The sequence below is a fragment of the Phalacrocorax aristotelis genome, chromosome 21, assembly GCF_949628215.1.
Source record: "Phalacrocorax aristotelis chromosome 21, bGulAri2.1, whole genome shotgun sequence".
Classification (NCBI taxonomy): domain Eukaryota; kingdom Metazoa; phylum Chordata; class Aves; order Suliformes; family Phalacrocoracidae; genus Phalacrocorax; species Phalacrocorax aristotelis.
In genome coordinates, this window is record NC_134296.1 from 7,701,496 (window position 1) to 7,724,679 (window position 23,184).

The 23,184-nt window shown below is 41.3% G+C and overlaps 1 protein-coding gene across 4 annotated transcripts; it reads right to left on the bottom strand.

Moving 5' to 3' along the window:
- Positions 1 to 73: 73 nt before the first annotated feature.
- ST7L (suppression of tumorigenicity 7 like) lies at positions 74 to 23,120 on the bottom strand. Of its 4 annotated transcripts, none has more exons than XM_075115479.1 (16): positions 22,809 to 23,120; positions 21,764 to 21,846; positions 20,051 to 20,210; positions 19,460 to 19,514; positions 18,752 to 18,867; positions 17,061 to 17,139; positions 16,172 to 16,326; positions 15,543 to 15,640; positions 14,807 to 14,921; positions 12,932 to 13,004; positions 12,189 to 12,291; positions 8,826 to 8,976; positions 8,590 to 8,682; positions 5,702 to 5,781; positions 847 to 925; positions 74 to 606 (listed from the first exon to the last, which is right to left on the bottom strand). In XM_075115479.1, exons 1-15 carry the CDS (start codon positions 23,005 to 23,007, stop codon positions 872 to 874), a joined length of 1,614 nt encoding a protein of 537 aa, XP_074971580.1. In that variant the 5' UTR covers positions 23,008 to 23,120; the 3' UTR covers positions 74 to 606; positions 847 to 871. The 4 variants fall into 4 exon arrangements, 3 of the variants coding, with proteins under 3 accessions (XP_074971580.1, XP_074971579.1, XP_074971581.1); XM_075115478.1 differs by having other exon boundaries at positions 5,702 to 5,841; positions 22,809 to 23,117; XM_075115480.1 differs by lacking the exon at positions 847 to 925 and having other exon boundaries at positions 82 to 606; positions 5,702 to 5,841; positions 22,809 to 23,119.
- Positions 23,121 to 23,184: the final 64 nt, after the last annotated feature.

Here is a 23,184-nt window from a genome sequence, read left to right on the forward strand (position 1 = left end):
AAGAAACAAATCTTTGTTTGCACATTATAATCTGTTTTAAACAGACGCTTAAGAAGTGAACAAATTCAATGTGTTAAGAAGCAATCTTTTAATAAAGAAAGCAGAACCATACCTTGCTGTTAACAAATATTTTGAAAAGGCTTTTAAAATTAAACCTAAGCCAATTATCTGGTGCATCTGCAGCTGAGAAGAAAGTGTCAATACTCCAAACATCTGCTTAGTTTGTGTCCTCTCCTTTCTTACAGAGGAAGTATTAGCTTCCAGTTGTACAAGTGATTAAGAGAGCAATAAGGTATTGCTCAACAAAAACTATTTTCTTGGATGATTACAGACTAAGCCCAAAGAAGAAATTCATACGGTAAGCACCATTACCAACATGGAAGCCTGTTAAAGATACCAGTTTGAATAGCACAGCTTTCTTCCTTGCCCCCCATGCCTAGGGGTCAGCTAACCAGCCAGTGACATTCGTGAGAGTAACAAACTCGAACCATCATGGAAAGCACACTCCGGTCTCACAGGAGTCGGCTGACGCCAGGGACTGGACAGCAGGAGGACCTCAATGTTTTCCATAACGAAGCTGACGGGTGAAAAAAGATTCCCAAAGCACTGGAAGAAACAGAACGCAACAACAAAAAATTAGTTCAATTTCAAAACCAATGTCCTTTTACAGGCTCAAGGTGTGAACAAAAAAACCAGCCTGTGTCTTTCCCCCAAGGCAATGGAGCTGTGATCCCCCCAATGCTGACACCATGAAACAGGCTTGTAGTAATCTTTAAATATTAGCCAAGACACACAAAAGAAGAAAACACCCTCTGGGAAGCCATGGCTCCAGCCTTGTCCACTTACCCGCTGCGTCCTCAGCACGGTTGACTCAGCTGGAGGCCAGAACGCTGGGAGCACTCACAGGCCACAGGACTCGCAGCACCTAGGCAGAATCAGGATGGGTTAGGATGGCGTTTCTCTGTGCTACAACTCTTCCAGCTGCTGTGAGCACTGCGCCTTCAGTGTTGAACAGACTGGGGAGGAGGGTAGCAAATTTTCTCAACTCAAACGTGAAAACTGAACAGACAATCCGCCAAGACCAGCCCATGCTTCCAGACAGGATCCATATTCTAGATGCCATCTAAACAGTTCCAGAAATAAAGATTAGGCTAAAACAAATGGTGCAAACTCCCCTGTACCTTCTCAACCCATCCCCCAAGTATTCCACTGGGACTCGTGTTATCCTCGTACAAACCCTCTTTTCATGAGGCAGCAATGACAGGACTCATTTACTTTGAGGGTTTTACCTTGGCCCTCCTGGCTTATATCATAACCTCAAATATTACATTAAAAAGGCTTTTAAAACATAACATTCACAGCAGTGCAGGAGCTTTTCATTGCAGCTAGCTTCTTCCCTGCCTGTTTGCGTGTGGCACCTTCACATTAAGTGCATGAGTTAAGATGTAGATTAGCAAGGCAAGAAACCTTTGCCCTTGGCATCGACCCTCAGCTGTGACAGGAAACTTCAGGCTTTTTTTTCTATAAAGTGTAGAACCACTCATTACACATTGGCAGGGAAGTGCACATCTCCAAACTATACACATTTTCTCTTAGATAAGCAAAAGACTCAAGTGTTTATAAATATGAAAAGTTCAGCAGCTGGCTAAAAAGTTAATTCTCCAGTCTCACTTAATGAGCTTTGGGGAAAGTGGTAGGGGGATTTGTTCAGAAAGTAAAGCAGAGTGTCACAGAAAGCAGGACTTGCCAGACAGGGCTCTGTTTAGTCCTATTTTCTGTCTCTGGATGGCTGCTATCAGCAAAATGGCAAGGAATCCTCTAATGGGGAGCTACAGAACAACCAGGATGAGAAATGTTTTCTCCTAATCTTGCAATCTTAAAAATTAGCCAATTTTTAATTTTAGTCCCATGACTTCTTTCTTTGTTGGGAAAATATCAAGCAATCCCTATCAAAACACTTTGGAACATGGACTGTCTTAGGATTTTGTCCAATTCCCTGAATAAGGAAGTTGTTTTCAGTGGGATTCAGCAGGAACACTGCAATGTTTTTTCAATACTTTAATATTAACTAATACTCATCTATTCCAGTAGCATAAGGTTTGGACTTAAAAAATGGGACTGAATTGCTTTGGAGGTAAGCATGTTGGTTGTTTTCAAGAACTTCTGAGAAAACTATTTACAGTGCCTGCTGTGACTCTGCATCTCTAGTTTTCCTGAAGGCAGACTTCTTGGTATCTTTTTAAGATATGACAGAAGGAATGGTGCGACATCACTTTTGCGTGATGATACGTAGCTCCCCAGTTCTCCACCTATGTAACTATTAAAAAATAAAAATTCATACTGAATGGAAAAAATAATCAGACCCTTTTGTCTGCAGTTACAAGAGTTGTTTTATGTAACAATATTTTTTAGCTTGCTCAGTGAACGGTCTAGATTGTCACCCCTTCTGTCACTTACTGAACAAGCTCTGACCAGCAGCTGCTTAGGAAACAGAGCTGTCTCTGATGATCAAGACAGAGCGATTCTCCAAGAGATCAGAAATCTAGCTGAAGCCAACAGCAAGGCTGAGCTCTTACCCACTGAGAGCACTTGCACTTGTGCTGCAGGTCACAGGGAGCTGCCCACCGCCGCCTATTCCACTGTGCTCACCCACACTGACTCACATGGTACATCCATCCTTAGTCAAAGAATACCGAAAGTCCAAGCTTAAGAGAACTAATAAGCCACAGCTGGCTCTAACTGGATCCATAAATGCTAAGCAGTTCTGCCAGCACCAGCCCCTAGAGCCTGCAAACCCTTCCACCTGTGCAAGACAACGCAAATCCCTCTGGCGCCTGGTCCACGGGCCAGGGAGCGCGGAGGCAGGACTGCCTGCCGTCCCAGAGGGAGCCAGCTCGCCGCCGGTGCCAGCGCTCAAGTCTCTGCTGATGGCCTATTACACTGTATACATTGGAACTAGTAAATGCTTCGTTGTGATTTTTGGCCACTTGGAATATTTTTAGCAATTTGCCAAAGTTTACCCTGTGATTTATTATGGAGGAAACAAACTCAAGCACTAACACATGAAAATATGTAAACTCTGACTTTTCAAGGCAATAGAAAGGTATTCAACTTCTTAAAACCCTTTAGAGGCATGCAGCTCGCTGTAGGTTCAATTGCTGGAAACAACAGTGACTAATAAGCAACCGAAATGTAATCTAAGTAGCCATATTTAAGTCACTTAGAGACTTATGCTGAAAAATTCCATATACACAATACTTTCCAATTGTCGCTCCTAAAACTGTTCTAGATTTGTTGGAAATGCAACAATTCAACAATTTGTTGGAAAGACCGTTTGTATCGCTTTTTCACTGAGGCCAAAGCATTCTGGGTATCTACCATCTACAACTTTATTATCTCAGATTTCTATATGTAATAAATTAAAACACAGTATCGTGAAAAAATGCTTGAAATAATGAGATATGCAGGAAAAATATTTCATTTAGAAAACAAAGCACTAGAATTACCTGCAGATATAACACTAGATACAGCAAATAATAATTGTTTTATTACAGTATTTTTGCATGGAGAGGCAGGTGTCATTAAAGAGAAGGTAAACTTCAATTTTTAGTATGAAAGCTCAACTAGTTGCTGCTGCCCCCACCCACCTCCAAGACAAGAGATAATGCTTTATACAGTGTTAGCAGCCAATACAGCATTATCTATAGTTAAAATAAAGCAATCTATGAATAAAATCAGAAGTGTTAGCCTGAAATTGAGTATCATTGTTTCTTACAAGTTTTCTGAATGCTTCTGAAAACATCAGGAATGGGATCAAGAGTACAATAATTACTAAAGGAATAATATTAATCATTAGAGTATGATTGGGACTTAACATTAATTCTATCTAAAATAGCAGAATACTGGAAGATGGTATTTCCTTCTCAACTGTCAATCTCACAAGATTAATACAGAATTCACTTCTTGTCTCTCTATCTCAGTACACAGTTTCCATTTTGCCAGTATTATGCTAGCACAGCGAGTGGCAAGAACCCCTTTGCCTGTGCCTGTCACTGCTGTGACTTGGCTGCTGGAATGACGAGGCAATATGCATGCTTCTTGATCATCTTTTCAGTTGAGCAGACACTGTCCATCCTCTTCTATAGAAAACATGCGAAACAAACACACTGCTATAAATGACCAAACCCTGGGAGTTTTTTCCCCCACATTTGGACATGTCACTTGACATTCAAAATGCCATTATGCAAAGCCAACTAACTCATACAAAGTCTTATTTTGGTTCAAGAAACCCAGCAGAGAGAACTTCACCAAGCAATTCTTTGTTAGCATAACATTTGACCTTGTATCTCTTTGGAAATCACACAACTTTGCTAATGCAGCCCTTACAGAATTAACCAAGCAGATGGATAGACCCTAGTTACTATGAGCCCAGCCAATTATGAGCAGCACTGAAATTTGTCACTGGCATGATCTTTATATTGGAAAATGTAGTTGGACAACAGAACTGTGTGGAAATGAGGCCCCACTCTCAGACCTGCATGACTTGGATGCTGTAGACTAGAATCGCTAGCAAAGCCAACGCTTTTAGGAACAAAACATTACCTGCTGCATTAAAACAGCAAGAAAGCGTAATGCCTTTCACCCTCTATTTTAACTAGCAAAGCTAGAATAAATTATTCATTGAGAGTTCAGAGCTCTTTATTTGCCACTCTGCTCTACTGCATGAGATCCACAGTTCAGAGGCCAAATATACTGCGTGGCTTGGTTTGAGAAGTCGGGAGGGGAAGCCGCCTGTGCAGCTCTTCCCGCTGTCGAAGTAAGACAGCACAGCTTTCAGCATCCGGGGAAAGATGTCAAGGTTACAGCCAGCAGCATTATTAAAAGATACGCAAGAAACCCTAAAAAGAGCAGGGCAGAGAAGGAGAAAGAAGATGGGCACAGAAGGCACCCGTAAGAACAAATGGCTCAACAGCAGACATTTAGATGTATTTAAAGCAGCACAGATTAGAAACGTGCCGAGCTAAGAGCCTGTTTGCCCTTGTCAAGTCCAATTTCTATCCTTCAACAGGTACTCAAATGACAGAACTGTGGTCACTGAGCACATTCTCCAGTCAGTAACTGGAACCAGATGAGATATAAAACCATTGGTCTAGTTCCCAAAAGGTATGTGACAGCTAACTAACTTCTGAATCCGGCTTGGACATTAACAGCTACTTTACCTCTCTTCTCGCCTGCTCCATTCACATCATGCTACTAGTTTCCAACGCTCAGCAAGAGACCTGTTTTTCCTGCAGCCCAGCCTGCCTTTTACTCACTTCTCAAAACCTCCAGTCAACAAATTTATTTTTTGAGGCTCTCACACTCTTCTCACATTCTTCCACTTTTATGAGAATAAAATCCATTCTTAATTAACACAGTGCTGTGACAAAATTTCTCTGGTGCTTAAATGCTGCTGTCTCACCATAAGAGTGCAAACTAAAGCCATGGTATATTAGAGTAAGAGTTCACCTTCTTGTCAAAATAGACATTTTGCCCAGATTTCAACACGTATTTGTCACTAAATAGATTCTTACAAAAAGAGATAAAAGAATTCATGCCCCACAAACATGAGACTGACTAGAGCCGACTTCACCATGGACTCAAAACTCCCAAAGACCCCACAAGTTACCTAAATAAGCCCCACGACAGAGAAAATACTTACAGCTTTAGCAAAAATGACCATCAGCTCAGGGAACTGGTGCGTGAGGAGGGCAAGCATTGCCGAGAAGGAACATAGGCCTGCTGTGAAATGGATGAAAAAGGGAAGTTCCTTCTGTGGGTACACAGAGACTTCGTGAAATGCTGAAAGGAAAAATGAAGAATGTTGACATTTGATAATCGAGGACAGTTTTCTGAATTACTATACAGTCTTGTGACTGAGGTCTAGTCTTCCAGAAGGACTAAATGTGGGCTCAAGACTATTGGCAGCACTTTAGGTCCCAGTACTTAAACTTCTCAAAAATTTTTCCCCTACATTAACTGCCTGTCTTCATTATTAAGAGTGGTTACACATCTTGCTCTTCCCTATCTTCTTTTTCACTGCATGGGCTTTATTTTTTAAGCATTTAATCAGGCTTAGTTTTTAGAATCTACGCTTTTAACAGGAGAGGGAAGTACTGTAAAATTCTCAAGCTGTCAAAATTATCTAGACCAGTTTGAACCATTCAGGTGTTTTCAACCCTCTGAAACATTAATCTTGTTACCTGAAGGGAACATCACATTTCCCCATCCTATAAGAAGTTCCGCAGGTACAAAACAACCATCAAGTGCAAGGTAGCTCCTTAATACTTTTCAAAGAGTTCTGGCTGGTAAGCTACGGTAAATTTTTTCCAAGCAGCTGACAGAGCAGACCTCAAAGAAAACAGTACCAGGACTAGGTTATAAATTCTGTACATAGCAGCTCCTTGCAATTTCCAATCTATGGTAACAAAATCAAAAGAAGGTGATTAGACAGGCTAAGGGCTGGCTTATGGAGCTTTCAGCACTCAGAACACTACTACTGGTTACTAGCTGAGGACCTGTTTGGTGAATTGGCAATTACTTACTGGCTCTGAATACCTGCAGCTCTGATTTTCATCCAGTGATTTTTAAAGCGTTTGTAAATGAAGAAAAAAATAGCTTCTATAGACATAAGGATTTCTGAACTCTTGGCACACTTCTTGACAAGCCGTTCTTAAAATCTTGCTAAAGCCTCAAAAGTAAGCCTTTTTGTAAAACAATACATCTGTATTCATTTTTAAACTGAAGTCTGAGGGAGGAAGACGACACTCTACCCTCCCAGTTACTGTTTCTGAATGCTGGCGCATGAAAGCTGCCACTACAAAAGCAAGCCCAGCAAAAGCGGCTTGTGCCATTGCGACTCATTAACAGCAAAGTGCTTGGGTTTTGTTTTGCTTTTAAGTATATGAATTTGGAGCAGAGGTAAGTAGAACATTTGCAGTTTCATGTCTAACGCCCATCAGGGGTGTTTAGTGTTATCCCAGAGGTTATCAGCTCACCTTAACGTGCAGCCAGCCCTGCCAGGCCATGATACAGCACGACAGTTAACACGCTCTTTACTGAGCGACCAAGGAAACCACTTGTCTACTACGGAACACTGTTATGCTCTTATACTGTATATATAGTCACCTGATTAAAACATGGAGCAATATAATTTAGGAAAGGTCCTAAGATAAGCTAGGAAAGTGTTAAAAAAACCAGGAAGGATTCTTTTTGCACCAGTTTCTCCCTACACTGGGAAACTAAAAATCAAATCTGAAATAGGTAAGGACAACTAAAGATAATTCTATACATTCACAGCCATTTAAGAATTGTTACTAGTCAGACCAAGACAGGATTTTGGAACACTTAGTTTGGTCAACACTATTTTAAATAGATAAATTTTAAAAAAAGTGTCAAGATTTCTCAAGGAAGTACTGCAATAAAAGTGTTAAGATTATTTTATTTATGGGTAGTTTTATATTTAAAACATAACAGGAATGCGTGAGTGATCGTGTTGAAATATCTGCATGTGTTGGTGTTTAATTATGCTGGGAAGTCCACAATTTAGGGTTAGTCGCTAACCGAGGAATTCCTTGTGCAATATCCTGCATAAGTGAGAAATGAGTAATTTAAAGCAGTCTGGGGGCAAATTTAAATTACACATTTTAAATATAACTTCAGGCTTTTAAATATAAACACGCATGTGTAGTTTTCCTTTCCACAGCTGTGGTCTCAGTGGGTCTGCTGGTGCTTTTGCAGTAGCCCTTTCCAGTCCCAAGGGACTTGTATTTTTTCGTGATGTAGAAGTTCACCCTCAAAGGAATTCTATTAACATGTACAATTAACAGTCCAATTCTATAAATTAATGTTATTTTCCTAAATATTATGAGCACAGGAGCATTGCTTTACTTTATTTGTTTCACCTAAAGGAAAAACCATGTAGGCTCATAATTGCATAAAGTAATCTTGAATTAACGGGCAGCTGGAGAAGCCTTACTTTTCAGTGTCAAGTGTTAGTATAAATCCATAAAAATACCTACACGGATAAAGAGTTCCAGGAGGCACACCGTCCAGCAGACAAATACGTACCAATTAATTAATGACAGAAAGCAATACATATTCTGTGAAGCTACAGATTAACCAAGGATTCTCTGTTAGGTCACAGACAGGTTCTGCTAGATACCTCAATGCAGGACTGGACCCAAGCGTTTATTCCTTGTTAAAAGGAAACAGCTCCTCTAAACCAGTAGTCAAATCCGTGACTTCTTTTAGAAGTAATTTAAAGAACTGGTCCATTTTGTTGTTCTCAAAGTTGGCCAAACTTAGTCTGAACGTACCACACACAGACTTCATCTCGGGACTTAGGTTATTATAGAATCAAGCTAACATTTACCACACACACACGTCAAGTGCTTCGGGATCGTTTGGGAGGGACATCAACAAATAGCTGAATCCCCTTCACAGGAAGCTCAAACTAAAAAAATCACAGTAAGGTAAACACAGAATACCACAAACTGAACATGTCCTTAGCGTATGTTTTATTATCATTACTGCTTAGAAACCACTTACTTGGCAGCAGTTCTCTGTCTGCTGTTTCTGTGCAACTCGGATAGGGATAGAAAAGATGACCTTTCTCTAATGGGTATGGAATCATCCTAAATGCTGAAAAAAGAGTGAGGGACATTAGATCTGTATCTAAACCAAGTGACCAGCTTCTCACAAAGAGAACCAATCATGTTCGAGGTGAATAAAGGCAGAGAGATTAGTCTGCTGTACAGAAAAACATAAAACGGAGAGATACTTACTGCCTTCCCATGTACAGTGTAGCAGATTTAGAGCCCCTTCTATCCTCTTCCAGTGCTGGAGGTGAAAAAAAGCATATGCTACTGCCTCACTGTCCCCTCGTTTCAGAATATGCTCTGGAGGTAGCACTAAGCTTTTCATTTCTAGTAAATACTGAAATAAAAATAGAAAGCACACTTGGTTACATGAAATATTCCAAAATCTTTAATTGTGAAACATAAAGGATCATTTGAGGCACAACCGAGCACATCACACAGGGGCCAGCTTCGACCTCCTGACACAACGCATACAGCCCGCACTCGCACGGGAAGTGAAAAGCGGCAAAGCACACATCTGCGTGTGAGAGAAACTGGGGTTTTCACACACAAAACATCAGGAAAAAAAATGCTTCTTCAGTAAGGCAAAATAAAAACACATTCTTGTGGAATATACATGAAGTATAATGCCACAGGTACAATACCAATGGGCTACTTGTTCAGGCTAATAAAAAACCCCAATGTTTTTTTACTTGTCATTTGATCACTGAAAGTTTCAGTGTAGGAGGCTAAGTACTTGCTAGCTCTCAAGAATGAGTAGCAAACCAGAAAGTGTCAGTATGCTAACCAAAGGAAGAATAATAAACCAAACCCAGGAAAATCTTGTTATAATGTGGTTTTGCTGCCTACTACAAAGTATCTCTGATTTCAGATTTTTTCAGTTTCAGCCTTCTCCCTACATCAGCAGAGCATCTGATGCACAGAAGGGTCAAAGAACACCAGGATTCATTGTTTTCCATTTCCCTTGAAACACAGGGCATGCAATTTTGTTTTCTGATGGTACAGTGAAAAAAACAGGTATTCATTTGAACTTAGCTTTTAAAAACAGATGAGCCATTTTTACACAAATGAAATGACAGTTTCAGCTCTAGTATTTACCTGTGAGTTGTTCTCTCCTAGCGCATAGTGTCTCATTCAATAACAGCCAAAGTTAATCCACATCTTTGATCAATGTAGCTGGCAATTCCTTTGACTGTCTCCCAAAGTGTAAGAATGCAGCTAACTCGCCGATTTATTTCAGCAGATGCCACAAACTATGAGATTATTTACTAATCCAGTTTGAGGACTTAACTTTTCCCATTCAGATTCTTGAAGGAATGTAGAAGGGGTTGTGCCCTGGCCAAATAAAGCACATTTACTGCCTGGCTAGGTTCTTCTCTTAGTGCCTTGGGCCTACACTCCAGAGGGTAATATTCTTGCTAATCCCCTCTAATCCTCTTCAATTTTTTTAATTTTTTTTTTTTTTTAGCACAGTAAAGGATCACTCACACAGGGCTGCTGTGGGAAAATGGTCTCAAATATCTGACCCCTGACCTGACTCCTCGTGCTCTCCGCAGTGCCCACTTTTCCATTGTACTAACTGTGCAGAGAACAAGGGAATATCGACGCAGTAACGATGAGGAAGCCCCACTGCAAGTATTGCTGCAACATGCCAACGCTGACCTCCACGCTTCGGCTGTTTCTGCACCCATGCTACCACCTAAACAGAAAAATTCTAGAGTCTGGTGGTTTTCATGTACATATTTAACCATAAGACAGGGAAGGTATCGGTTCTGAAAATACCTTGGGTTTTGCAGATTTCAGAAAGTCTTTCTACACAGTAAAAATAAGATGTTCAGAAGCTGATTGGAAAAGATGGTTTCACACATTAACAAAATGTAGTTACAGACCTCGGGCTTGAAATGACTTAAGAGCACCAGTTTTCTAGCGCTGTAAAATGTCTTCCTAACTTTCCAAACAAAACCCGTCCTTGTAAAAGCATAAATCGGAACAAAGAGAAACAAACATCATTTTATTTTCCTTATGCAAAATGATGTTATGTGCAAAGACAACCACTTTCATCAGATGCGAGAACAAAGGGATTTCTACTTTACATACTCATTTATTTTTTTTCAGTCCATGGGACAGAACAGACTGCAAATTCAAAAACCAGACTTTCTTCCCCACTAGTCCACTGTAACACACTGGGCAAGTTACTTCGCTTCTTTGCTTTGACTACGAATATTTCAGAGCTCTTGGGAGCCAGCACCAATAATATTCTGCCCTGCCATCTAATAAATTGGTGTTTCGAGACAATACTGTAATTAAAAAAATCATGAAGACGACTGGATAGGTATACAATTAGAAAAGAAGATCAAATTACTGAAACCTGGAATCAGTTTCTGTGATTGTCTGTAGAACTATGGAACATACAGAGCTATGGAACAGCCTGTTTGAAAGGATACCTAGCTTCTTTAAAAAGGTACATGAGGCTCCTGAAACAACTGAAGGATATACAAAATAAAAGAACTTCTAGGTAATGATAATGCGTTATAATCTTCTTCCCCTAAAGGCAGAGGCTAAAGAAAAGTCTGTCTGAGACTGTCTGAAATGAACTTGCTACGCTCTTGATCAGTCATGCAAACAGGAGCAATTTCTCCCAGCAATTAGCTTTCTCAGTGCACATTCTATTAGATTGGACAGGCAGACAGAAGAGAGCAGCTGGATAATTCGAGCCTTCACAGCAACAGTCATTCGGACTCCATGAGCATTTGCAGAGGATTAGGCCCAGGACTAAGCCAACCTTCTGCACTCAAGGTTTCAAACCGAACACATTACAATACTGGTACAGTAAAAAGCAACGTAAGATTTTATTTTCACCCAATGCCCAGTGGAATCCGTATCTAGGCCACTTCAAGTAGTACCAGACATTGAATTACAGCCTGCAGCAATACTGACTCTTCATCTTGTTTACATGTGGATGAAGAAAATAAGTGACACTAGATCCTTCAATAACCCGAGTTCTGAAGCCACGCTTGGATGTACAGCAGAAAAAAAGTATTTTGAAATACTACGCAAGTGGTTACTGTTTGGATAACTTATTTTGGCTTCAGGGATTTTGAATATCTAAATTCATATTTATTAGTGCTTATCCTGACCCAACAAAGGGCCTTTATGAATACATTACTGGATTTTCCAATGAGTTAGAAAATTTTGAGTGAAAATTTTTTGTAAAAAGCCCAGTTTGAACATCACCTATTGCAAACAACTAATTCTCGCCACCAAACATTTACAATGCAAATACTAGTGTGTTTAACAACTCCACAGCTGGAGTTACAACCACCTTCAAGAAAACATGGTTTGAACATCACCTATTGCAAACAACTAATTCTCGCCACCAAACATTTAGAATGCAAATACTAGTGTGTTTAACAACTCCACAGCTGGAGTTACAACCACCTTCAAGAAAACATGGGACTAGAAAGGCTCAAATAACAAGATGATAAAATAAACACCACTTCTGAAAGAAGACAATAAAAAGTGGTCCAACAGGAAAAAAACTGCTCTTACCTTTGGAACATGAGGGTTAAATTCCACAGCCCTGTGAATTGCTTCCACAGCATTAATTTCTGCTGTACTGAGCCCTCTCTTGGAAGCAGTTTCCGGGGAGAACCTGAAGGGAGAACCCCATGCTGAGCACAAGCAGATAATAAACGCTAACCAGGTGTTTATTTGCATTGTAAGCTTAGAGTTCATTAAAAATTGCCTGATTTATCAAGGAAGATAAACAAACCCTTCTAGGAGACGAATGTTCATGTTAATTTAGGTATCTTGACTGTCATCCATGCCCATATGAGAAAGTTATGTTTAACTTTTTGAAACTTCATGTCAATCACGTAAGGTAATTGAGCGCTCCGTCTTTCGTAAGATTTTTACGTCACCTACTCGGAGGTAAAGCTAGAATCAGCTGTGCAAATAGACCAGAACGAAAGCGAAATGCTACATGAACTACTCAAATATCCCACACCCAATCCTCAAAACAAAGAGCTGCCAGACATCACAAGCGCCACACTGAAAACAAAATTTATACAAGACCACGTGTGCGTACATCTTCACCTGTATTAATTGTATGGATGCTTAAAAGAAACTTCAAGTTACCTATAACTACACACACACGTCTATATAAATACGCTTAACTTAGACATGTAATTGCTACATATTGGCTTTAGACCTTTTTAGTTTATATTTCACAGCATAACCCAAGATAAGCAACAAACCACTGTTTTCAAAAACAGTGAAAAAAGCTTCCTTACCTTTCTGAAACGGCTCTGGCTTTTAGCAGGGCTGCTGTGTAACATATTGCTGCCGATTTTGGAAGGCTGATATCTATGGTGAAATAAAATAATTAAGCTGTACGATTCTAAGACAAGACAAACATTTTAAACCCACATCCTTTGAGCTTGAAGAATTTTACTTGGTCAGACAATGAATGCAGCATCTGGAACATTTCAGCTGTGATTAGAAACTTCTAATTTCTTTGCAGAGCCTTTTGTCTGGTCACCAGTCTCAGATTAAAAACCTGGGAGTTGCAGTTAGGTGGTAGAGAGTGATTTTTATTTCTGAACATACCAAGACACTGAAACTGAATTCAAAGAGGAATGCATGTATAAACACACACTTAAGAACAATGTATTTTTCCTATATTAATCCACAAAGGTTTAAAATAAGCTTCTAATCTTTACCTAATGTTGCAACTGTTCATTAACAGAGTTTTACATAATACTGAAAGAGAGACTGACTAGACGCTGACCAAGAAAATTACATTACAGACAGGTAGACAAATCTTAATGAAATGCAATTTCCACTCTTTTGCAGTTCCATGGAGAAAAATTCTATTAGTTGTAGGTTTTGTAGAACATTTGAAGCCAGGTTTGAGCTGACAATTACAGATTAGAAGGTTAGCACTCCACAGTACAAGTTTACTTTAAAAGCAGACAAAGTCTGGGGTCTAATTCCCAAGTACTATGTTGTGTATAGTCAGATGGCTCTTGCTTTTTTTGTAAATCCCATCCTGGGCTTGTCCATCACTTACTAGAAGTCTGGCTGTCGTGTCAAGCAAAACACAGGGGCGCTACAGAGAGTTTGAAGCTCATACTCATTTTTCCAGATGGTCAGAAAAAAATCAGCAATCCTTTCTCAAGAAAGCGTTGCAATTCCCGGTGTTAACATAGAGAAGCACCAGGAAAAGAGCAAATGGTTTTGCTAAATTAATAAGAACCCACACAGAAGAACATGGATTGTCAAGTAACAGGAGCAGGCTGCTAGGGCGGCCATGCACGAGGGGCACGGGGTTTGGGCAAGAATACCATACTTCCAATTCCCTGAAGCAATAAAGAACAGACACAAGAGAGAACATACTGACTTCTCAAGGGCAGGGAACGATTGCCACAAAATACTGCTTCTATGTCCCTCCATTCTGAAGATGATTTAAGGGACAGCTTTGACAGCAGCACTTTGTACACTAATGATGTGGGCATTATCTAGGTGGCAAAACTCTGAGGACAATAAGAAAGTAAGTATATGTTTTATTAACCTTTATCTAGACTTGCACAACACCTGAAACGTATTAGCTGAGAGGGAAAGTGAAAGCAAACTACAGCCATTTAATAGGCCAACACTTGCGTACCACTAATCTCTGACAAGCAGCATGCTTGCATGTTGCTATCTCTGGCGAGCAACTCACCATTACAGAATCACGAGGTCAAGCCTGGAAGGCGACAGAATGGAAAACTACGTTTTCCAGCTTATTTACATCAATTACTTAGGGGGATACGTGCTGACTGAAAAAGGGTTATGAATTTAGGCACACACTAGGGATGTTGAAGATACTAAAAAATTAGAGCAATCCTTGAATTGAAGCAAAGTGACCTCCAAGATTTCTTTACAGATCAGAACTTAAAAACATAAAAGTAATTTGTATGCAGTTTAGCTTGCCTAAATTTGCCCTCATCATTCAAAAGAAAAAAGTTGCCTTGCACCCCGGAAGCACCTATTTGCTGCTGACGAAGGGAACGTAGCCAACTAGCTGAGATCATGGGTAGGCATCTGCTTTTGGACAGGCACACCTTGCCCACCTCGCCTATACTCTTATACGAAAACACCAATATTTCCCAATAGGCATCACTTACCGTCATACTTCGCTAAAACTGCCTGGACATCTGCATAGGCCTGTAACTCCAGTAGTGCCTCCAGGAGGTTTTCATGAATATTCAGCATGCTGAGAAGTGGAAACTCTTTCATCAACTGCAAATCAGAAAAGAGAAATAAACTAAACACATACAGAATTGCATGCGAATCCCTGTAATCGTTAATAGAAAACAGTACAACAATTCAAGCTTTTTCCAATGGTTTGTTCTTTCAGTGTTAGAAACTGGCACATAAGCAGCATGAGAAGAACGGCATCACTTCTACCTTACCTTTTTCCTATATTCACCTCCTGGAAAATAAGTATACTGAGGTTCATTCAACAGCCTCTCAGCCCCAATTTGCCCAACTCCCACAGTGAGTTGGTTTGGTCAGTAATATTTTCCTATGAAAAAAGAACTTATGATACACCTCGGGCAAGTGAAAGAAAAATTATGATGAAGTCTGAAGTTGGCTATTTTGACAAGGTAGTCGCGGAGTCAGGCATGAAGCAAACGACAACAGAACTGTGAACATACGACATTATATAATACAGAAATTTAAAACCTATGTGTAAGAACCAAAAAGACAAACAAAAATATGATGAATCACGATGTGCAAATCTTATTGGAAAATAATTCACGTAGACTCATTATGATGCCTAGAAAGGATCTTTAAACCATCAATTTGGACAATGTGACTGAAAACAACAGTTCGTCACTTTTTTTAACTTTTACTTACATCTCTCATCATTTTTACTGCTTCTCGTATTCTTCCGAGTTTTCTTGCACACATAGCCAGTCTCCTTTTCACATATACCAATACATTGGTGTCTCTTCCTGATTACAAGATAAAAAAAATTAGTCTGTTTCAGTCCTTACCTCTCCTTCTCTCTCAAAAAAAACCAAAAGCACCAAAACCCCCACAACCTTTTCCTAACAGCATGTAAAAGCATAAAATAATTACTACTGCTGCCCCAACCAAGGCCCATCTAGACCAGTGCCAGTAACTCTTAACTAGGTTAAGTGACAAAATAAAGTTTGTTTCTCAAATGTTGGGTGGAACAAAGGAAGGTGCTGCTGACACACACTAATTGCTCCATCCGTCTGCTCCACCCACCCAACTTTCCTCAACAATAACGTACCGAGCCTCAGCAAGACAACCCACGACGAACGCACAGCGTGACTGCCACTTCCTGGGCTTCATCTGGGTATTACAAAGATCTCACAGCATGCCACGCATAAGCATAGCTGAGATAGTAGGAACTGCCTCACTGAATTGGGACTCAAACCAGAATCACTACTCATAACTTCAGTTTTACATTTCTGCTCTCACAAACCCAAGAGTTTATGTGATTCAAAAGCGCTTACTCAGCTGTGCTTCGTGCTGGGGACTTTGGGAATGGCAGTTCTGAGACTTTCTGTAAATCATTTCTCCTGCTTTCAGAGCCTGCTTGAAGTACTTCTCAGCATCTACAATAGTTGTTGCTTCTTCCTCAGCCAGGAGGACATACGCAGTGGCACAACTGTAATAAGGAAAAACCCACTAATTATTCTGTGGGACAAAGTTTAGTATTTTTTGAGTAAGTGTTGAAAGCATTAGGAATGGGCAGTTTTCACTTATGTTTAATATCTAAGCATTGACAATTTTACAGTACCAAAATATTGACTTGAGTTCAAATGGTGTCAGGAAAACAGAAACCTTTTCCATGTCACAGAAAAAAAAAACATTTGGAAAAAGAACAAAAGAAAGAATTGTAACAGCAAGTCAGGTTATTTTCCTTGAAATACTAAAAATGCTCTGGTAATTGTCTGGAGAGGGTTTTTTTCTGTGTTTGGGTTGGTTTGATACTTTGAAAGCAGGAGGTAGACATTTTATATAAAAACGAGAGTACATAACAAAATGGATCACAGAAGTGCGTTAAATTATTTGGTTTGTGTTGTAAGAGTATTTGAAAATTGATATTCAATTTAGACTGTTCCACATCTGAATAAGATTTCTCATTTGTTATTGCTACTAAGATTTAAAAAAAAAGTCTTTCCCAAGAAAAAGGGAGAACAAAAGCTATTTTTCTATAGAACAGTTCAGTACTTCAGTGCACAGACAGCCCCACGTGCAATTCTCATAGTCACAGAAGTCCCCCTTAAGCTATTCAGAACTCTGCTAAAAGTAAATTATTAGAACAAGAAACAGTGCGCTCAGCATCACTCCACTTAATCTTTCACACTAGAAATACAGCAACTTATAGTATAAACTTACTCATTGTTCAACTCTAGAGCTTGATATGCTGCTTTAATCCGGGCTTGAGGGTTTCTCTCTCGCCATGCTTTCTGCATAACTGTTGCAAAAACATTGAAAGGCTGGTGAGGGACAGACACCGGTGAAACACTCGGGAGCCAACAGAGGCAACGCTGGCTGCGTACGCCCCAGCTCTACCTTAGCATTCACCTCCATTTCGCCAATTCTTGTTTGCTACATAATTGTCAGAGGGAAGAGTAAACAAGTGACTTAATTCCAGCATGAATTTCTACCACAAGCAGCAGAATCTTGCAACTTCTCATTACGCCCCAAATTTGCTTTAAGAAAGCAACACCACCGGGAAGATTATTCACTGACCATTTAAGAACTCCTACACTGAGCAGCAAAGGCAGCTTACATAACCAGGCAGATGTACAATTTCTAAATTGCTACAGATTTTTGGAAACATTTCCAAAGACTTGCTGAAAGCTTGGCAGGAGCAACTGTTAAACACAGGCCCTTGCATGGACCTGCACAGAATTTAAATTTAAGCTTTCAAACAGAACTTTAAATGAAAGGAGTGATAAACAAAGCTGTGTGTTGCACAGGTACAGATTCATACTTACATATTTAGACAAATACCAGATCATAAAGGGTTAAACAATTTATTCTTACATTTACAAAGCACATTTGAATGGCATAACATGGCAAAGCCAATTCAAGATATACAATAATAATTTCTCACCTTATTAGAAACTGTTCTAGGAAACAAAAAGGGTGAAATCTATCTATTCAAAAGGGTCATTTGAATTATGACTTGAATTCAAAATTACGGTCAGGTAAGGAGCAAACAAAAGTTCACGGCAATGACTCTAAACCCTTCCCCACTACGCTTCCATTAGGAAAAAATGGAAATCCCAAACTGCAAACCAACTTCAGCAAAAGAAAAACAACATACTTGGAGCTACTATTTTCTGCGCAGAGCTACTAGCTTTCAGAGCAAGTAACAGTTCTGAAAACCTCAAAACCTTACGTTCATGGAGTTATGTATCTGGCCTATCTCAAGTACGATAAGAAAACTGAAGAATCTATACATGTTTCTTTTGGAACAAAACCTTCTGCTGTCCAGCAAGAATAAGTGGAAAAATGTTTGAGTTTTCTTTTGGAAACAAAATATTAGTCTTGGCTTAGTAAGCGAGACAATACACTCCATTTGTGAAACAAAAACACATCGTTCATATCAAGCACGTCACAGCCAGCTGACAAGTAACACTTCCGGAACTTGACAAATTGGCCATAGTTCGCACCCAGCCTGACAATAACCAGGTAGAGGACATTTTCTGCACTAAACATGTGGAACACAAGGAAGAAATTCTGGAGACTGCACTATTCATTACTAAGGTCTAAACAAGACCACATCTTTGGCTGTTGGGAACACAATCCAGGTTTTCAGTATCATGTTGTTAATTATCTGAAAAGTGTGAGATCTTAAAGCATGTCAGGATCCTGACAGCATTAAAGTCAGTAGAGAAAGCACAAGGTGAAGACCCATCTTTTCACTAAATACGTCTAATAAACCTTCTTAATAGTTGAGAAAGGCCATCATTTCACACAATATTTGACACGATAGCTTGTGCTACCTTGAAGTACATTAAAAATACCCACTGTTGGAGAGCGTAAAGTTATATACCTTATGCACGTGACATTGGTACCTGTATCTGAAGGCCGAAGGGCATCTGTATCACATGTGAAAAAGTTTTGATGATCTTGAGCAGACAAATTCATGTCATAGTATGTAAGAGGCTCCTTCCCAGTCACCCAGATGTATCTTTAATGGAAGAAATTTCAGTAAGATTCAGTCCTAGGAATAGTAATGCTGATACCAAGGGGGATATGTGATGTGCCTAACAACTGAAGCTAGTGCTGAAAATTTTTATTAAAAAAAAGACCGGAGCTACTAACAAATTTTCAATTACTATTGTTCCATAATCTGTTCAGGTTGCTAGAAGGCTTCCTGCAGAGGGGGAAAAAAAGTCTTCTTGATCCTAAAGTTCTGAACAACTGGCTTCCAAGGAAGCAGCTTTTCCTATGAAATAACACAAGGAAACTTACAATACAGCCATATCAGTGGAATAAAAGAGAATTTAGATTCAGAAACACTGTTTCAACCTCTGAATAAAGTTTTTCTCCTACCCTACTCACAAAAAACCTGATGATGTTACAGTAGTATTTGTATTCTTAACACTGAAACTGCCAAAGCTTGGATAGGTGCCTTTTAAACACAGGATTGGCAATCACCCCTCTAATCTTGCACGTCTCGGCTGTCTCCTGATACTACTAGTGCAAGCTCTGCGAAGAAGTCATGTGTATGCCCCTGATTAATTTTAAAAATATGCAGTGGAAAGTAAGATAATTAATACCTGCTATACTCTGCCCCTCTGAAAAGATTGAGAGGATTTCGCCACACTTTGCACTCTGAAAAAAAAAAAAGTACTTTTGGAATTAAGAGCACAGGAAATACTACCTTGACTTTAAAATGCAGTAATGCAAATGCAGTTTTACTTTCAAAAGCTGCTTTAATTTTATTGTTATACAACCTGAGCACAATCATACAATCATCTTCTCCCTCAACTTCTGCTATCCCATCAATATTTTTGCTCCCCAACTTTGCTGGGGTACAAAGGCACATGGTGGAAAGATTAAACACTGCCACTTACACTCATCCAATGTTTATCTTGCACGTGTTCCGAACAGCACATATCTAATGTTACTGAAACAGTTTTAGCTAAACGTGCATATATTTTCTAAAAGATGTTTTCAGTAATGTATGTTTTAGATCAAAGATACATTATTACTTACTTTATCTTTACACTATTAGAAAAGCACATTGTAAGATGCACGCCTTTCTCCAGTTACTACAAACACTAGAGTCGAAGTAATTAAAAAGCCAGTCCATGTGAATCAGCCGCCTTGAAGCTTAGGGAAAACCACAGAGAAACAGTAACAATCACCTGGCATATTCTGCCTGCTCGTCTCATTCTCTCCAGCTGAGAATGCTGCTGGTGTTGGAGGGCTATTTTCTACGCCACCGATGAGGGGCCTCAGATGACTCACAGAAACCTGCTCAATGAAAGATGTGCCGTATTTTTGGAAATGCCACCACTCAAACACCTGTCACAAGAGAAAAAAGCACCAGAATTTTCCTTAGGCAACACCCTTCCAACATAAACATCAGAAACAAAGAGCTAGTCGTTCCCAGCTAGGACACCCCCTTGCAAATGACCATAGATGCAACTTGTCCACATACAAATTAACACTGATTATGTGTTTTGGCCTGTCTGGTCATACAGGATCACCCACATAACATGAAAGAGAGTGAAATAAAACAGTAAAATTTTAGTCAAACGTATGTTCCTCCCTCCCCAAATCATTAGGGTAACTTCTAAACCCTTTCAGAAAGTGCCTTTGTACGGAAACCGTGCATGGAGGCAAGAACTCAGAGACAGGTGTAGTTTTTTCATTTCACAAAAATAATCTAAAAGAATAAAGCACAAAATGGACTGTTAAATTGACATGTTCTGCCAGTCAGAGAAGGAAGAGAAGAGGAAAGGTTGAATTAACAGCAACCAAGTTCCCTTACCAGAAATTTTGGGTCAAAAGTATTACTCGTGCTCTCTCTGAAGCCATTAAGAACACCCGTGTATCACAGTCCTTAAGCACTATGCCGTACTGTCAGCCCTGCACCAACTTACCTGCGCATTTTCACTAGCACGCACACAGAAGTGGCATTTAGAGAAACTGTGTTCTTTGTTAAGACACATCACTATAAATAGCAGCTGACCAATAACCACTTTTCTCTCTTAAGAGCAAACCTACTTAAAAGGCCTATCACAAGCAGAAACCATCTCCTTATGTGACCTCCCTCAAATCCTTCAGTCAAAACCCAAGCAACATTACTGACAGCAAACGAGTTGTTTCTGCCACATAAATAAGACCTTTTTTTTAATACTGGCTACAAAAAAATCCCATATAAAATAGAATGTGCACATTCTGCTAAATAGGTTTAACTGATATTTCCTTTAGCTTTTAATACTGAAAATAAAGATTAATCCAAAAATTTGAATATAGTACCATGGTCTGCATCAGGGTCCAATGACCACCACGGCAGAAAGAGCTGCTCTAGCAGAACTGACTGTGCAAGTGTGCCCCGTTCATTTCACGCAGTCAGCCATGTCTGTGCTCACTGTCGTCTGAAGATGAGCTGAATTATTGGCTCATTTTCACACCGAAGTCATTAAGGTAGTTACATGATGACCTATGCATAAAAACCCCCCAAAAATTACTGTGGGAAGTTAAACTCTTAACCACCTAGTTTAAAAGAACAATGAAAATCTCACTGTTTTCTTTACACAGGGGGGTCTGCAGAGTTTGCACAGGTATTTTGCATTTTCATGTATATATACAGGGGGACATGTACTTCCTTGTAACAAGCCTGAGTTTCTAAAACAGATACAAGTTATTTTCCCTAGACTCACCCCAAAGTACAACACATATAGCAAGAGAGTATGTATAACACGCCAGAAAAGCTACTAAATAACAAGTCCCTTCCTAGTCCAAAGGCACCCTCTAGAGTCTGATAAAAAAAAAGCCAGTTCCATTTACCCCCAAGGAAAGCATCCTAGAGGTGCTAAGGTTGTTTAAAAAAAGAAAAGTGGACTACTTACAAATATCAGTCCAGATATAAAAGACGAGGTCACTGTAAGGGCAAAGTAGAATTTTGGAGTCAAAGTGCCTAAGAACACAGTCGCTGTTAAGAGAAACAAAACCAAAGACTTAACAAGCAGAACTGAAAAACACAAGTAGCTTTTCATTAAAAATGTCAAATGAAATATTATGCAAATACATAATACAATGTAGCCCCCGTAATTTTACAGATAACGTTAGTTTATTAGAGAATCCTCTCCGTATATTATTTTCCCTGTGTAACCAACAGACAGTGCGTTAGGTTAGACCCATTCTAAACAAGGCAGTGTTAAGTTCTTGGACAAAGGAGTCTATGGTTTCAACCCCCTCATGGCTGGTGGGCAGCAACAAGCCAATTTAATGGATTATTTCATGTTAATCTGAAAGGGGAACGGACTGTTTCAACACGTTTCTATTCAGTGTTAAGAACACACATTCTCCACAGACCTCTCCCTCCTGGTCTCTATGCACAGGGCAGGGGAGGCAGCTCGCTAGTGCTGCTCTGGCCGTGGTTGTACCCAAACCGCACACCAGCTTTGCCACCCGCCGGGCCGGGAGGGAGCCGGGCCGGGCCTGGGGGTGACGGCGAGCTCGATCCCCGCCCCCGCAAAACTCAGGGGGGAGCCTGACGAGACCCCCCGGGGCGGGGAGCGGTGACACCCGGCCGGGCACTAAGGGCCAGGGCACGGGGCCGCGGCACGGCCGGGATCCGCCGGGGCCGCACCACGAGGCCGCCTCGGACGCTTCCAGACGCCGCGGCGCCCTCACGGCGCGGCCCCGGACACTGGCGCGGCCCCGGACCCGGCGGCACAAGGAGAGCCCCGGGGCCGGGCGGGTGCGCTCGGTGCGCCGCTGCGGGAGGCTCGGGGCGCGGGGCCGGCCCGCAGGCGGCTGCCGGGTAGGCCGTCCCGTCCCATCCCGCACCGGCGGCCCCGCAGCCCTTACAGGAGCCCGGCCTGGCCGCCGGAACAGCCCTCAGCCCCGCGGCGAGCCCTCAGCCCCCCGGCGCGGCCCGCCGCCTCTCACCGGCCGCCAGGCCGTCCCGGAGCCGCAGCGGCACCCGCAGCACCACGTAGAAGAGGCCGAGCCCGGCGGCCACGGCTAGAAGCCCACGGGCCCACGGCGGCGCCACCGCCACCCGCCGCCACAGCTGCTCCCAGCGCCGCAGCGCCGCGGCCGCCCCGGGGCACGACGGCCCCCGCCCGCTCCCGCCGCCGTCCGCCATGGCCGCCGCCGGGGGACGCCGGGAGAGGGGCAGGCCGGGCGGTGGGGCGGAGCTCGCTCCCCGGGCCCGTCACTGCTCCGCCGCCGGCGGGGCGCGGCCCGAGCGTCTTCCCCCCGCACGCCGCGGCCCGGGAGCCCCAGCAGTCCCGGCATCGTTCCCAGCCGCCACAGCCCCACC